At 41.3% G+C, this 17,997-nt stretch overlaps 1 protein-coding gene across 1 annotated transcript in view; it reads right to left on the bottom strand.

Moving 5' to 3' along the window:
* Positions 1-17,756, bottom strand: part of SUCLG1 (succinate-CoA ligase GDP/ADP-forming subunit alpha) — a 34,845-nt gene extending 17,089 nt beyond the window's left edge. Inside the window, exons 1-5 of the mRNA XM_019970347.2 lie at positions 17,605-17,756; positions 8,488-8,591; positions 4,376-4,492; positions 954-1,166; positions 757-814 (exon numbers count right to left, since the gene is read on the bottom strand). Coding sequence (XP_019825906.2) covers positions 757-814; positions 954-1,166; positions 4,376-4,492; positions 8,488-8,591; positions 17,605-17,701 — 589 coding nt within the window. The 5' untranslated portion in view covers positions 17,702-17,756. The remainder of the gene's footprint in view (positions 1-756; positions 815-953; positions 1,167-4,375; positions 4,493-8,487; positions 8,592-17,604) is intronic.
* Between the last annotated feature and the right edge of the window lie 241 nt (positions 17,757-17,997).

Below are 17,997 nucleotides of genomic sequence, written 5' to 3'. Positions count from 1 at the left end.
TTAAAGGCAGTCTCCCAGAGGACTTCCTCATCAATGTGTTATGGCCATCTTGAGGACCAAGGTCTACAGAACTTTCCTAAACTTCTCTTAGTTGTTTTTGAGGTTTATGGGCCCCTCAGAAAGCAGGGTAGTGATCAGAAAGGCAACTCAGCACAGGGCCCATAAAGCCTAAGTACGGAGCGACTGGAACACTCACACATTGATAGTGGGAGTTTAGAACACAGTCACTTTGCAGATCTATTTGGTAACTTCTTAAAAAGTTGAACATACTTTGACCCTATGACTTAGCAATTCTACCTGTGCATTTTACCCAAAAGAAAGGAAAACGTACCCACAAAAAGGCCTGTACACAAAAGTTTACTTTAACCTTATTCATAATGACTCAAACCTGGAAATAACAGAAATGTTCATCAATGGGAGAATGGACAAATAAATTGTGATATAATCACTCAATAAAATATTACTAAGTGATAAAAATTATGGATACATGCAAATACATGGAAGAATCCAGAGTGTGCTTGAGAAGGAAAAGAATCTTTAAAAAAAACCCAAAAATATCTTGATTCTGTAGAGTTAGTGTTCCTCAAACATTAATTCAGGACACAGAATCAATTCACTATAAAACTTTCAAGGTAAACTCTCTTAAAGTTGAATGAATTAAAGTGAATTTGATTTGTACCATCAAATCTCTTTGGGGAGTTTTGAGCATAGGGGCAAGAAATTTTGTTTTCTAATCTATAAGAAATACATACTCACCGACTCTTCCTTTCTTGTGAATATGGCCAGGCATGATGCCAATTTTGCATTCTCCAGGCTAAAGGAAAGTAATTCACAGTATCAGAAAAGTGAAAAATATTAACTCCGAGATCATACACACAAATATACTTGGACTGACTCAAAGTTAGTTAGGCTTCAGAGGCTAAAATCGGGCTCGTTTCGTTTTGTACACTCACATTGATGACTCCAGGGCAGTTCGGCCCGACCAGCCTGGTCTTTCCCTGGCGCAGCAGTTTGTGCTTGACCCGCACCATGTCCTGCTGCGGGATACCTTCAGTGATGCACACGACCAGGGACACTTCCGCCTCTATAGCTTCATCAATGGCAGCAGCAGCAAAGGGAGGAGGGACATAAATGACAGATGCTGTCGCCCCAGTCTGTTCTTTGGCCTGAAACATTAATACAAAGCACTTTACTATAGGTTCAGTCAGACACTTTGTAAAACAAACTCAATACCATGGTTTTAATGATATCATGGGATCAGGAAAGGACATCACCAGGAGACACTCAATGTCTTCATTCTTCCCATTAACTAGGTCACTCTGCTGTCAGAAAACAGCAGAGTTAAGTGTGGCCTCCTCTCCGCCCCAATGGGACACCCCTCGAAACTGGAAGGTTCTGTGACCTCCCCTTCCTTCAGGCAATGTGGCAGCATGTCAGCACACATGAAAGCACTGACTGGCGTTTAGGTCCCCTCATTCCTGGGCCACGTTTATTTCTGTTCTTCTGCAAGGCACTTACCACCCATTCAGTACGAAAGGCCCTGCATCCTCAGGAGAAAAGGACTAGTGAGCCCCAAACCTCAGAATTCAGCTCTCAAACATGTTTTTAAAAATATTTTCAAACCATGGACCTTCTATGGTGGCCCAGTAGTTAAGAATCTGCCTTCCAATGCAGGGGACTCGGGTTCAATCCCTGGTCAGAGAACTAAGATCCCACATGCCACGGGGCTAGAACTAAGCCCGTGTGCCACAACCTCTGAGCCCAGGCACCAAAACCACGGAGTCCGCAGGCTGCGACTAAGACCCAGTGCAGCCAAAACAGATAAAATTTTTTAAATTAAAAAAATAAAAACAGATCAAAGAATAAATATTATCAAGAGGAAGCAAAATGAAGTGGTTTTATTCCTAACTGCTAATTTTTACTCTAACGCATGCTGACTACAAATGAACTAAAATACACACATAAATAGCCACAGAACAAGAATGGGTCATATAAGGTTAAGAGTCTATGCTACATCGCCCCTCACAATGCAAGGCACTTAAAGATCACCAATGTGACCACTGTTCTCTCTGTGATCTTCTATATATTTTGTACATGTATCAATACAGATGTAGCCTTCCACCCACTTGCACATATGTCCATGACTCTTCTATAATGGAAGCTCCTTGAAGACAGAGACGGTCAGGGTCTCTGACTCTCCAAGAGAGGCAGCACCTATTCTGTGAGAGGCCCTGAGAAAGACTATGTAACCCTGCCTGCTTACTACCCCATCTACAAATCAAGATGTAGAGGCCAAGAAATATTAAATAACTTGCATGAGGTCACAGAGCTCAGAAGTGGCAGAGCCAAGATTCAAACCTAAGTATATTTGATCCCACAGCGTCAGTTCTTTTCAGCTACAGCAGGCTACCTCCCTATAAATGTCAAAATGTAGCTTAATTAAGATATAAATCAAAACATTTTAAAAGGCTATGCCATGAGATTTTAAATGGATACAAATACCAAGTTACACAAAGTACAGGTACAGCTGGAAGGGGCAGAAGTAAAAGATGGTGTGTTTGAGAATCATCCCAAACTAACTGCCCATGTTCCCAGAGGCCGAGGAGCTTTCTCTACTGCACCCCTAATAAAGAGAGGTATCTTGACAGGGACAGATGAACAAGTCAATGGATGTTGACTTGCTAAGGGTTAAAAATAATTGAAATCACTGTTTTTAAAAACTGTTCAAGGTGGTAACAGGGAAGTGGGGACCAAAGGAAAAAACTAGGTTGGAACCAACAGAAATGAGATCATAGATGTGCAGGTATTTTACGGAAAATATATCCCATGGGTTCCTACCTCTTAAGGATACAAAGACTTTCAGAAGCTGGACTGTGACCACAGAATCTGCATCAGCAAGTAATACTACATGAAAGGTAACCATTGCACTCATTCAGAAATCTCTTTGTAAGAGCAGAACAGGTGAGAAATAAACCGCATCTGTCAAAGAACTTACATTATCTTCCAAAAGCCATATCTACTTGTATCAAAATGAATAATAAATGAACTGCTAGGAACAAAAACTTTTTTTTTAAAGGAAAGCAAAAAAAAAGGCTCATGACAAAAGTCAAATTTAACTAGGAAGTTTTAAAAAATGCAAAGCAAAACTTTAAATGATTATTCTACAGAATTTATGAATTTTTTACTCTCTAAAATATGACACACTCAAAACACACATACAGATATACAGTATACCCTATTTTCAAGTTTAAAGTAAAATGAAAATTCCAAATTTGAGTATTTGTTTTATCCTTTATCTTGATTTACATTAAGAATTCAAATTATCTCAATTTGAAGTTAGTATTCCAAAAAGATAGTAAATCTATAAATTTGTACTTTTAAAAAAAAATGAAATTCTTTAAAACATGCCTTAAAAGTATATTTAAGAAGAGGGGGAGTGCTACATTTTTATTTATTAACCTCAATACATCAATCCCAAGTACTAAGTTTATTTCTTTGATTTTTTAAAAATTAAATAGCCAAGAATATATACTATGGCTTCTTTCATAATACTATTATTTTTGTATATATTCATCTAAGTGTAGAAAGAGAATGAAAGAGGATACACTGAGGTGAAATAAGTTCTCTATGAAAGCAATATCCAAGAAGTGGAAAACACCATATAAAACTTAACTGTACATACCTTCATATCATCTGACTTTGTACCATAAGCACGTATTAGCCTTGTAACAAAGTTTAGCTTAAGTCATTCTAAAAGTATTGAGAAATCAGCAAGCTGAGGGAGAGACCAGGCCTCTGTGAGTTGCCCGTTGGACTCTAATCCACACAGGAACACCACCCACTACTAGTTACTCTGAGCCAGGCTAAGTCTGCCACTGATCAGCTGTGACACTATCTACAGGACCCTCAACCTCTGTACCTGTCGTATCCTTGTCTTTAAAATAGGGATGATAACAGTCCCTACCTGGGGGCTTCTGGTGAGGCTAGAATGAGGCCATGAAGATAAAGCACCTGGCACAGTGCCTGGCACAGCTCCCACTAACACTGAGCGACAGGGTCGAGCGTGGATGCTGACACGCGCACTTCTAACAGCCCAGAAGAAGAAATGGTAGAAGCCAAGCCACGGCACTTCTTCCCTGAAGAACTGATGTACGCGTATAAGCAAAAGTGACCCAGACTGCAGAGAGAACATCCTGAGCCTACGTGACTAAAGTGAACCCACTCGTTTTTACCATGGTTCAAATTTCTCTAGGTTACTGGAATTTTAGAAGGCATGTGACTCTTCCAAAAGGGGCACAGTTAAGATCTTGAGCCAAGGTGTGCTAACTCTTCCCTTGGTTTTTTCTTCTTGCCAAACTCAGGTACCATTAATTACCTCCTTCACAGTGTTAAAGACTGGTAAGCCCAGGTGCGTCTTGCCTCCTTTCCCTGGAGTGGTTCCTCCAACTAGTTTGGTGCCATATTCCAGTGCCTGCTGGCTATGAAAGGTGCCCTGAGAAGGAAAAGCACAAGACTAGTGAGAAAAGGCTGGCTAGGGAGCCTAAAGACAATCTTCAGCAACTTGGAAAAGAAAAACAAATATGTTAAGTATCTGTCGTTTGTTGTTGTTCAGTCAGTCACTAAGTTGTGTCCAACTCTTTTGCAACCCCATGGACTATAGCGCACCAGGCTCCTCTGTCCATGGAATTTCCCAGGCAAGAATACTGGAGTGGGATATCATCCCCTTCTCCAGGAATCTTCACAATCCAGGGATCAAACCCACGTCTCCTGCATTCGGAAGATTCTTTACCACTGAGCCACAGGGTAGGAATGCCATATTTCCAAGCATCCTCATCAACTTTCTGAACACAGCGTTCAACCTTGAAGCAAAACAGGTCTCTGCAGAGCCAAAATCACTGTTCTGTGTGTGTGTGTGTGTTTTTTATAGGAGGTCTCTTTTCAATCTGTTTTCAAATTTAGCTGGTTATCAGAAACTCCCTGGTGTTGATCAGAAAAGAACACCTCCTTCTCACTGTTCCTCAATCCCTGATGTCCTCACATCCCTCTTCTACTCACCACTCCATAAAGGCAGTGATTTCTATCTACTTTGTTCACTGAGAGATGGCACCCAAAGCAGTTACATACAGTAGGCACTCAGTAAGTAGTTGTTGAAAACCGAATGGATCTTCGCAGCCATTCTATGAGGACCAAAAAATGCTGACTCAACTACTCAAGTTCTGTTACAAGCATAAAAATTGGGGCTTTAAGAGACCCTTCAGAAATTTCCTGATTTCAAAGTCTTTATTCTTCAAAACAGGAAACCTAATCCCAAGCACATTAACTGACTTATCTAAAAGTCAATGATGGAGTTTTGTAAAGTACCACAGGCCAGTGCTCTTGTTAAAGCAGTACCATTCAAAGTGTTATCTGTAGACTCTTATGGGTGTGCAGTGAGGTAAATGCAAAAAGAGGGGGAAATAATGACAAAAAAGAAGAAAGAAAAAAACGAGAAAAATCTAATAAAAAAATAAGTGAAAATGTCTGCAAATTTTTATAGCAATATGACATTGCTATGACTTACTGTATTTTGTAAAAAGTACTGCTCTGCAATAAAGTGGAAATAAAAACACACACCCAAACTGGGCCTTCACTCCAGACAGTTAAAGAAGCACTGTGCTAGAATACTACCTGCTAAAAAAATTTAAATAGTCACACTTTTTAGTCCTAATGTAGTGCTGAACAGGGATGACATTTCCTATTAATGTCCTTGTTTCCGTTACTTTTCTCATTATCACCATCCAGTGTATGGTTAAAATAAGAATAGTTTTAGTGGCTCATAACAGCCAGTACAAGAAATATCACCCCTTGGGAAAACGGCATTGTTGGAATCTGCTCTGAAATATAAATATTCTTCATTCACATGTGCAATAATGTGCACAGTGGAAAAAAAAAGAACTAATGAGACAAGATTTACATTTTCTATGGAGATAAACTCTAAATTTCAGACTTCATCATTCTCTAGAAGCAGAAACTTAACCAACAAATAAACAATTAAGGCTCCCAGTGAATGAGAAACAATGTATTTTGAAACCAACCTTGGATCTCAATATTTAGGCAATCATCATCTAATTTAAGAAGCAGAGACAGTTACAAACAGTGCTTACAGCACAGACAATGGTTCTTTAAAAAAGGGCAGACGTTCAAATGTCATGTGCTCTGTTTAGTCGCTCAGCCTTGTCTGACTCTTTGCAACTTGCAACACCATGGACTGTAGCCCACTAGGCTCCCCTGTCCATGGGGATTCTCCCAGCAAGAATACTGGAGATGGTTGCCATGCCCTCCTCCAGGTAAAATGTCAAAGGGTCATATAAAGCTTAGCAAATAGAAAAACAACATTCTATATAATTAATTTATGTGTGGAATTTGGGTCAATCAAACATTTAATTATATGCTAATAAAATTAATACATACCCCAAAAGGGACTGAATATGATTTTAATTGGCAGAAGAATGATAAACTGTACTTCATGAGCATGAAGCATCAACTTTCTTTAGAAGGTATGTATGTGGAAGTGGTATTCATAAAATATATGGCTCTCAGAATAAGCAAACCAATTTTATCTATGAACAAAATTTCAAGGTTTTAGTTGTTTCTTTCTTCGTTGGCAGTGGCTATTTTTAAAAATAGTAGAAGAATGGGAGAAAAAGAAGAACGGTCCACTGCAATTCACATTTCTGTGCCCAGAAAAGTCAAAAAGCAGAACGACATTTCACCTGAAACAACTTCTAATCAAAATTCATTTTTCAAAAAAAAAAAAGAGATAAGTTTAAAGCAATTCTTAAGTACTTAAAAAAAAAAAGTTATAGAAGTTTGGATATTTGAGTATCCTCCTCTAGATCAGGAGTTGGTAAAGTATGGCCTGAGGGATCTGGCCAGCCACTGGTTTCGTGAATTAAGCTTCCCTGGCATACAACCATGTCCACTCACTGACGTATTACCTGTGGCTGGTTTTGCTGTTCCAATGCTATGGAGTAGTTGTAACAGAGACTGCATGGCCTACTAAGCCTAAAATGTTTACAATCTGGTCTTTACAGAATGAACTTGTCAATGCTAGATCACCAAAATATTGCAGAATGAATATTATAGTTCTTTTAATCACAGAAAAATCATTAACTTTAAATTACACAAAAATCATTCATCACTTTTATTCTGCCATGTCTCCCTTAATAACTGAGGAAGGGACAATTTGGGTTAAGGTTAGGGATTATCTTCTAATAAATTTGGTAGCATTCCTTCATATTTAAAAAAAATCTGAGCATCTACTATAGTAGAACTATAAATGTGTACATATGTTTTAAAGGGCAACTTGGTAGCACCTGCTACAATTTTAAATACAGAACCTTTGACACCCAATTTTACTTTCAGGAATTTATTTAACAGACATATATGTATGATATATATTATATATTGTATAATATGTTTTAAATACACACACACACACACACACACACACACACACACAAACGGAGAAGGCAATGGCACCCCACTCCAGTACTCTTGCCTGGAGAATCCCATGGACGGAGAAGCCTGGTGGGCTGCAGTCCATGGGGTCGCTAAGAGTTGGACACGACTGAGCGACTTCACTTTCACTTTTCCCTTTCATGCATTGGAGAAGGACATGGCAACCCACTCCAGTGTTCTTGCCTGGAGAATCCCAGGGACAGGGGAGCCTGGTGGGCTGCTGTCTATGGGGTCACACAGAGTCGGACACGACTGAAGCGACTTAGCAGCAGCAGCATACACATAAACACAGAGAAAGAGAGCACATCCTATGAACTCTGTAGAACGCCTATTATGTAAGTGTTTTGTATGAGTAAGAAAAGTATCTAGAAGGATATACTTCCAGCGGAGTAAAATGGTAGGAAGGAGAGAACGGAGATTCTTAGGTCGCACTTTACTGTGGAATCACATCACAGATATATTTAAACTTACGCAAATTCTATGATGTATGCAGAGGATAGGGAGGCAGCAAGGCCTAAACACAAGCCATCTACCTTGTTGTTGTTGTTCAGTCGCTAAGTCACGTCTGACTCTTTGTGACCCCATGGACTACAGCATGCCTGGCTGCCCTGTCCTCCACTATCTCCCGGAGTTTGCTCAAGTTCATGTCTATCTACCTTACTGAGTGCTTAATTAAAGAAACAGTGACCTGTTCCAATGTTGGAGAAAAATCAGTTGTGTTATACTTGCTGAAAGGAAACGTGGGTTTCCAACAAAATACTATACTCCTAGGGAGGGATTTTCAGGGTAACAAATACAATTTTTACTTGACTATAGCACTTAACCCCCTCCTGAGATACAACCCCACTGCTGTAGTGTTCCCCTTTCTGCTACAAACATGTGTTATGACTTTTGTGATATTAAAAAAAAAACCCAAAACGGATAATACTTCAATGTTTTTGTATCTCTAATATACATTTAAAAAAACAAAAATCTTGATAAACATACCTGCTTACCAGTGAAACCCTGGCAAATAATCTTCGTATTTCTATCAACATAGAGATGCTTCCTGGAAGTTGTATAAGAGCAATGCCGAATTCCATTCTGTTGCACTGAAAAGTAAAGAAAATATGACACATTACAATTTTTTCCAAACTTTTGGACTACGGACTTAACCTAGTGACACAAAAAAAATCCTCTAAAGAGGAACTATCACGTGATGGTGGCAGCTTTCAATGTCACTTTTTAAATAAGACATATTAAATATAAAAATTGATTAAAGAAACAAAAAAGGGACACTGTTCTGTTCTTCAGAATCCCCTTTCTACTGAGAACCCCAATCTTGTAGCTTTTTCTGAATGAAGAGAGGTTAAGTTTATAATTTTTATTCCTCAGAAAGAAATCTGGTGCTCAGATAAATAGCTCAAATTAAAAATGAGGTATCACTCTAATACTCTTTACTAAACAGCCATATGCTTTCCCTATTTGACCCACCATTTTCAAGCCCAACATCTCTAAACAAAAGATGAGCTAACAGGCCAGCTTTGTCAGAACTACTAAGAACTACTCTGCAACTCATTTCCTGGTAATAATATTAACATTAAATGTTAAGTCATAGAATAAGGGCTTCCCTTGTGGCTCAGCTGGTAAAGAAACCGCCTGCAATGCAGGAGACCTGGGTTCGATCCCTGGGTTGGGAAGAACCTTGGAGAAGGGAAGGCTATCCACTCCAGTATCCTAGCCTGGAGAATTCCATGGACTGTATAGTCCATGGGGTCGCAAAGAGTAGGACAAGATTGAGCGACTTGCACTTCCATAGAATAAAACGTGTCTAAAACAATCCAAAAATTACTTAAATTTGGTCTCTTCTGATGTAAGACTCAAGACCTCACATCTAAAAGAAATTGGGAAAATAAAATAAATAGGAAAAGGAGATGAGGGAGAAACATGTAAAAAACACCTGAGTTATTTTCACCTGAGTTAATTACACCTCAGTGAAACTGAGAAACCTAAGTAGCTCCCAGAGCCAGCTCCCTGTATTTCAAAAATCAGCAGGAAGCAGAGCACAGATGAATTAAAAATTGTGGGCTATCTTCTAAATCCCCATCAGAGCCCCAAAATGCTGTCTCCGTGGTCCACCCTGGCCCTTTTGAATTGCTAACACCTACCACTGAGGTAACCCATGAAAGTCAGGTCTAGAAAAGGACACCTATCTCATCATAAATTTGTCCAGAGTCCACTCAATGCTTTTTGTCCTGAATCACAGCTCATATCCTCCTAAGCCCTCAGACCTCAGATTCCACAACTGATCTGCCTCTGGCCCTTTGAGCACCCCTTGATTCATCTTCACTGATCTCACATGTAGCCCACCAGGCTCCTCTATCCGAGGGATTGCCCAGGCAAGAATACTGAAGTGGGTTACCATGCCCTCCTCCAGAGGATCTTCCTGACCCAGGGATCAAACCTGTGTCTCTGCATCAGTAGGCAGACTCTTTACCACTGAGCCAACTGGGAAGCCCATACTGACCTCAGCTTCCAACAACTTTAAATTTTGGAGTCCCCTGTATCTCGAGGGAAGAGAGAGGCCTGGAATTCACCCTGACCAACCCGGAGAGAAGTATTCTGTGTGCACACAGATGAGCTGCATTCTTGGACTAGACTATGCTGAACAAGGGGCCCGAGGGAGCGCTGAGGGTCAGTCCTGGCCCAGTGAGCATAGCTAAGCACCTGAACCCAGGACAGGGAACAGGAACTGGTGAGAGCCCACCCTCACCAGTGATTGCCCTTGGTTCCCCATTGTCCCAGCTGGAGACGCAGAACCACAAAACTCATAGAACAGCTTTCCTCCCCTCTGCTATGCCTGACAGAACTTGCCCAACAGTCCCTCCCACTCCTGGAATATTGAACACACAGCCCATCTGTCAGTTTTCAGTGAGGAAAAGTACAAGATCTGATTCCAAGAGCAAATAAGATGAGGATATCTGGAGCCCACACTTGCTTTCTGAAGGTACAGTTTTGTCCTCCACAAGTACTCTTACACTCCACCTTAACAAAGGCAGTTCACTTCTCCTTCCATGAGGCAGGAGTGGCCCTGTCACCTTGAGAAAGGACAGGTCAGCCTACATTTGTAAAGCACAGCTTCAATATCAGTACAACTCTGATCATGACCCTCTCCTACTTTTTCTTCTACTCAAAATCTCTAAGATCAGCTTTATGGAGCCCAAGAATTTACATCACCAGATCTCTGGTGCTTATAAAAACTACATCTGCAAGTGTGATGAACAGCAGCTCACCTCCCAGATAACCTCGGAGCCATTTAGTATTGCTCAGACTATGTGATGACCCTATCATTCTACAGCATCTAGAGAAGTGGATCTTGGGCGATCTATCATGTACATGTGGGTACATGAACTCTCCCCTTCCACTGTATGAGCTGATACCAACGCTGCAGGTAAGCTGGAACCAACAGACTATCGTCACCTTTGAGCCAACCCCAAAATACATGTTCAAAGATGAGGAAATGAAATTCTGACCACAATCTGCCCCAACAAGAAACCTGTAAAATGCCAGACAAAGGTATCACTCATACTGAAATGAGAGGAAGTGAGAATAATCAAGGATTTATGAAACTCAAAGGAAAACCTTGTGTTGCCCAACAAGCCATGATGTTCCATAATCATTAGAAACGCCTTTTAATTTGAGAAAACAGAAGACGAATCTGCCCCCTTCACTGGCCTTTTACAAAACTGCCACAGTTGTAAGGAGGACCCCAGACTTCCGCCACCCCAAGCCACCATGACACAGGTAAAGACAGGCAGCTCTATTTAAGGCAGAATCATAATCAAATCAATGATAAATCTTACCACTGGTGACATCAGAGAATCAAGGAAATTCTTCTGCTTTTGCCATTTGTTTGCATTCAGATGGACATAATGCAAAATATACTTATATTCCTAGTAAATCTCAGCAAATTTTAAGTTGCATACATCATTTTCCTTGGAGAAGGAAACTTGGAGAACCCACTCCAGTATTCTTACCTGGGAAATCCCATGGACAGATGATCCTGGCAGGCTACAGTCCATGGGATCGCAAAAGAGTCAGACATGACTTAGGGACTGAACAACAACAATGTCATTTTCCTAATTCTTCCCCACCATAGACAACCCAAGCTCAGAATCACAGGCTGCAGACTCCCCAAGGCAAGCAGCTTCTCCTTTTCCTCACCCCTACTATACCTCTTCACCTTTCCTCCCAACAATTCCACAGTTCTCTACTTTGGACTGACAGAGAGTGCAAGCCACTAGCTGCTAGAAATATTAAACCTGTCAGACTGGTCATTTTCTTTCCCTACTTGATTTCTTCTCCATCCAAATTCTCAATCAAATGTCCTAAATAATGACTTTTTTTTTTTTTAAGTTTATTCTATTTCTGCTGTCTTCAATGGTCTTGTCCATTGCTTCAAGAGGCCTAATCATATTTTGGTTTTAAATACAAACCTGATCTCTACAATACAGTACCCTATTTCCTAAAAATAAATCTAGAACATAGGGCATACTTTAGTCAAACCATCTGACGAGTATTTCTCACCTTTCAACGAGTCAATGTACTCATTCTCCCGAGAATTTCACATGCATTGATTCATGTAAGTTCATATTTAAATAAAATGTTCTGTGGTGAGGAATCTGAATTTTCACATGACATTTGTGACTTGTGAATACAATGGGGTGTTTGGAGGGGATCTGAGATTAAGAAGAATGGAAACGAAATACTTTCATGTGCTGTCTAATTATAAACACCACACCTGCAGGCTAAAGGGTGCACACATCTTGTTACTTTCTTTACTGCATTATTTCTGAGCAAAATTATATCTGGCTACGTTTCTTTTGGGGCTTCCCAGGTAGCACAGTGGTAAAGAATCCGCCTGCCAATGCAGGAGAAACAGGAGATGCGTGTTCAAATTCTGAGTCAGGAAGAGCCCCTGGAGTAGGAAATGGCAACCCACTCCAGTATTCTTGCCTGGAAAACTCCAAGGACAGAGGAGCCTGACAGGCTACAATCCTTGGATCGCAAAGAGTCGGACACGCCTGAGTTGGACAGGACTGAGTGACTGCGCACACGCACAAGTTTCTTTTAATATCATCTAAATATCTTCAGAACTTCTAACTGTAAATTCCATGAGTATAAGGACCATGTCTTGTACCTGGCATCTCCCATGGCATATGGTACAGGGCTGTACAAAGCACATATACAGGAAATGTTTGAATTTCGGGACAAGAGATGGGATCTATGAAAAGAAACACATACAGAACTAAATATCAAAAGTTCCATCTCTTTTTGTGTGAACTAGAAAAATGTCAATCCATTACCAGGAAAAGAGGGGGAGAAATCCTATATCTATTTTTGTACATGCACTGGTTTCCCAATAATTTGTATAAAAAATCCAGTCCTAAATACTACTAGCAGTCCTCAACGCTGCTACAATCTAGTACAAATTCCATGCTAACCAGGTTGTTTTGTTTTGTTTTGAACAAATGAAATCCAGGAAGCAGTAATGTAATACAAATTGACTATTCCACTACAGGATTGACTATTCCACTACAAGAGAAAAGAAAAACCTAAAGCAAAACATAGCACGGGCAGAGTTAAACGCAATGACCCACCAGGAGAGTGGTTTCATAACATGCGACAGGCAAGGAGGAAGATCATAGCAACCTGAGCAACCCAGGGGCCAACAGGAAGGAGGGGACGAGAGCCCAACAGAAAAATGGACAAAGGCCATAAACAAGAAACACAACTGGCGACAGACAAATCATAAAGCAACCTATGAGAAGATAATGACCCAACTAATATTATGGAACTGAGTATTTTTAATTAAATATTAGGGCAGCAGGAGGGCCTGAAGTCGGCCACCAGGCAGAATTTCCCAGTGGTGAAGGCCTTGGGACATCTCCAGGGAACGTGGTAGAGTCACCTTCTCTCCAGGTTCTCAGAAATGGGCCAACCTAACCTTGGGACTGCCTCTTAGAGCAGCTCAAAGCACAGCCAGGAATCAGACAGGCCTGGGCTTGAATTTATGGCCTGCCGCTCACCAACTCGGTGACCTGAGGCAGGTCTTTGGATCTCCCCTGGCCTCAGTCTTCCCTTCTGTAAGTGCAACAACAGCTGCTCACGAGGCTGTGATGCTGATGGGAGATGATGCCTATAAACTGGGTAGTGAAGTGCCTGGTCCTCCCTAAACTGGGTTCACATCCTACATGAGCACAAAGGCCAATCATTTCCTAAAAAGAGAGAACATACAATTCATATTTTAAAATCAAATAAGTCAGAAGGGTTTTACATTCTCATGCATAACCTATATATGCTTATATGTAAATATACTAATCCATGTCTACATAAAACACTCAGTAGGCAGACATGTACTAGTAAATTTCTACCATCTGAAATATTTTTAAAGATGCAGCCATACTGTAAAAAGGGGGATAACATTACACACCTCACAGGCAACATGAGAATTAAATGAGATAATAAAACAGAGAGGACTTCCCTGGTGGCTCAGACAGTAAAGCGTCTGTCTACAATGTGGGAGACCTGGGTTCGATCCCTGGGTCGGGAAGATCCCCTGGAGAAGGAAATGGCAACCCACTCCAGTACTCTTGTCTAGAAAATCCCATGGACAGAGAAGCCTGGTGCAGGCTACTGTCCATGGGGTCGCAAAGAGTTGGACACGACTGAGCGACTTCACTTTCTTTACTTTTCTAACATAGAGAGCATGCAGCATAATAATTAGGGTAGAGAAAGTGTGATTTCACTACTAGCTATTTATTACTGACATAGAATGAAAAGACTAGACTGAGATATTCATTGTGCCAGGCTCTCTCCCAGACACTAGAGATTCTGGGGTAACAAGATAGACTGAGGCCCACATGAAGCTTCCTGAGATATAAACATTAAACAATGAAACACAAAACCCCAGCAGTGCCAACTGTAGTAAAGGCTATGAACGAAAGAGACAAAGTAATCTGAAAAAAATGTGCATCAGCCAGCCACATGCAAGTCCTCTCCCTGCAGAATGACTACACCATGCACAAGATGGCCGCAGTGTGGATGCAAGTGTGGCCAAAAGCAGCTGCCACACGGGACTGTGACCACGGATGGTGCTATGTGACCAGTACTGTGCTCCTAACCAGTAGCCTGAGACTATTCATGAAAATACTCCCACTCCAACTGCTCTCTCAAACTATGCTCTTGTAGCTCGCTCATTTATTCAGGTATGTATTCCTGATTTTAACAAATGTATAGTTACTAATCATATGTATTATGCATCTATAATATGCAGACTATTGGGGTCCCTACCTATAGGGCCTTAAAGTATAGCAGAGTAGCTCAGCAGCCACTTACTTCTAAACCCCAATCTACTATTCAGATGTGAAATTATATATTCATTTAGTACACACTTACAGATGAAGTATAATGGGCTCTAAGTACTATATTTCATCAAATCTAAAACACTACCAATTTTAAGAAGTGCTATTAAGAACTAATGTGAAGAAAATGCTGCCAATTTACTGTAAGATACCATCAGTTATAAGACATCCCAATTTTAAGAATGTTATTAATATAAAATTTAAAAATGTGGGTTATGGCAACAAAATGCCTGCCTTTGGTGAAATTATATTCTTCCCCTATATTTGGAGAAATTACTTTTAATATCCCCAACTAAGTTTTTACAGAAAAACAAGTTTGAGGTCAGATAATCAAGTCACCTTCTCATGGCTACATTGATACATTTAGATCAAGGCCATTTTGTATTTCTGAAATAAAGATTTGGTTCTTAGATGCAATGACAACAGGTACTAGTTATCAGAAACACTACTGTTGAGGGTCCCCTTTTCCAAACTACACTTCTAAATATCTTCCCTATTCCCGAAACAGGACTGTACAACTTGGCAAATACATGGAAAAGGCAGATGACACCTCTGGGTAGAGTAGTAACCTTCTCAACAAACCAGTGAGGTTGCCAAAGAAAAAGAAAAATCAGAACTTCAAAAAGGAGGCTCAGTCTATCATCCAGCATGCATGTAGTAGAAAGGATGCTGCAGAGTCAGAAGACCTGAGCTCTGGTACCCATTCTGATACTGATGAGGAAACATTTGGGATTTATTTCCATATTTGCCAAACAAAGGAATGGGACCAGTTTGGCTGTACGGTTCACTTTTTGGCATCAAAACGCCTTACTTCTAAAGTTAAAAAATACTGGCTCTTGAATACATTTTTCCAAAGAATACATACAGATGGCCAACAGGTAACGTGAAGAGGTGTTCAACATCACTAATTGAGAAACACACAAATCAAAACCACAGTGAGATTTCACCTCACCCTGTTACAGGGTGGCTATCACCAAAAAGACAAAAAACAATAAGTATTGATGAGAATCTGGAGAAAGGGAACCCTTGTGTGCCTTTCCTAGGCAGGTTATTGGTGCAGACACTATGGAAAACACAAATGAGGCTCCTTAAAATATTAAAAACAGAACTGTCATGTGACCCAAGAATTCCACTTCCAAGTATTTACTAGGAATAAAGAATAAAGAAGCTCAAGCTCTGTGAGAACAGTATCATTAAGTATTGCTAAGGGTGGATTCAAGATCTTAATCTTTGAGACACTTTCTTCTATAGACTCTGCTCCTAAGACAGCAAACCTATCTGAGGCAAGGATTTTTCAGAAACTCAGAAAAGCAAGAAAGACATGGATATAACTAATTCCTTTTTTCTTTCTGCCTAAAACATCCTTGATTATCCTTTAAATTATGTAATAAAAATCTCCAGAAAACTCTTCCAAAGAAACCCAACTTCTTCCTATTTGCCAAAGTCTGTCCTCAGGTGATCTGGTAGCTAAGGGTAGCAACAGAGTGTACAATCATTGTTATACACTTTTAAAATGTAATTTTCTCAAGAAATGAATCATCTCATCCAATATTCAGTACCAGCAGCAGAACTAGCAGCAACGCAGAAAAAAGGGGAGGTAGAAAAAAAACTAACTGTGGTTGAGTATCTATTTCATCCAAGGTGCTTTACATAAATTGTTCCCTGTATTCTGCATGGTGAATCCTGGACTTCATCATTTTTAGGATGCACTTTTTTTTTTTTTTTCAATTTTTCTTTTTCTACATTTCTTAAACCAGGATGAGACTGACAACTAATGGTGTGTCACAATTTTAATTAGCAATCATTTCCCACTGTTAGTGGCAGACAGAACAGCAGTACATCTTACAAGGGACAGTGTTTCAGATTGATTAAAATATGGTAATGATTTCATGGAATGTGAACAGAAATTGAGAAACAGATTTAAAAACACCCCCCAGAGTTATTACCTACACTGTACAGAACCAGGCAGACTTCAAACTCTGATGTGGCTGATTCCAAAGTCTTTTCCTACACAACCTACCTAACACAGAGACTTTGAACATAGCAAGAATTTTCTACAGTCAGCGTTACTAGTAATCTTGGGTGTTAAGTTTTCAGGAACTGAAGAATTCAAACTGCCTGGTCTCGGAGACACTACAAGTAAGTTGGTTAAGGTCCTAGCCAACACTAAGCTTGTAGTTTTCTGGGCTGTGCTGACTCTAAATGCATCCTCCTGCAGATTCACCTTACAATCTAAGGAAAGGACAATTTAAAAGTATAGGACCGTCCTGTACAAGGCTCAGCTTGACCCTCCAATTTCCTACCGATTTCCTGCCCGTACTTCTCAACCCACTCACCCTCCCAGAGACTTCATCCTGGGCCACATCACTTCTCACTTTCCTAGAGAACCTGTCCAAATGCCGCCCCCATCCCCCACTCATCACCGGAGGATCAAGGGCGTGCAAGATCCAGACACCGCGTCTGCAGGTCTCCCAGACCCGAATCCTGGCTAAGTCGCTCTACTTCCCCACTCGCCAGCAGCCCAACAGGTCCCCGCCCCACATATCGAGTAAAGCTTCCTCCGTCCCTGGGGGTCCCAAGCTTGGGCCCTCCCCCGAGATCCCGCCCCGGAGGGCCCAGCCGCGGCCTGGACCGGGGCGCCGGGCCAGATGAGGCCGGGAACTCGCGGAGGCTTGGAGGACAGAGTCCCGGCCGGACTCACAGAGGAAGGCGCGGGACAGGAGGCGGGCGGCGGCGAGGCCGCTGCTGCCAGAGGCCATGGTCGCAGCGGCACGGGCAGCAGCGAGGGCTGCGGTCATCCGCCAATGACACTCCCAGGCCCCCGGGGAACCTGGCGGGGGCCGAGGCGCGAGGAGGAAACGGGTGGCCAGAGCGTTTGCCGGTATGAATTTCCCTCCACAGAGGCCTCTTCACCCAACATTGGTCCTCGCAGGTAGAGAAGAAAAGGGCTTCTTAACGGAAAAGTGGCCAATAACTTGGCTTTTCCCCGGAAACGTGGCTTTGGCCCGACAATAATTACAACTGGCAGCTCAGGGGACACCCCACCGATGCCGGTCGGCGCGGGGCATTGTGTGAAATGTAGTTCAATGGCCGC

Source organism: Bos indicus, chromosome 11, assembly GCF_029378745.1.
Source record: "Bos indicus isolate NIAB-ARS_2022 breed Sahiwal x Tharparkar chromosome 11, NIAB-ARS_B.indTharparkar_mat_pri_1.0, whole genome shotgun sequence".
Classification (NCBI taxonomy): Eukaryota; Metazoa; Chordata; class Mammalia; order Artiodactyla; family Bovidae; genus Bos; species Bos indicus.
The sequence above is the reverse complement of the archived record's forward strand: the minus strand, read 5'-3'. Positions and strand labels throughout refer to the sequence as shown.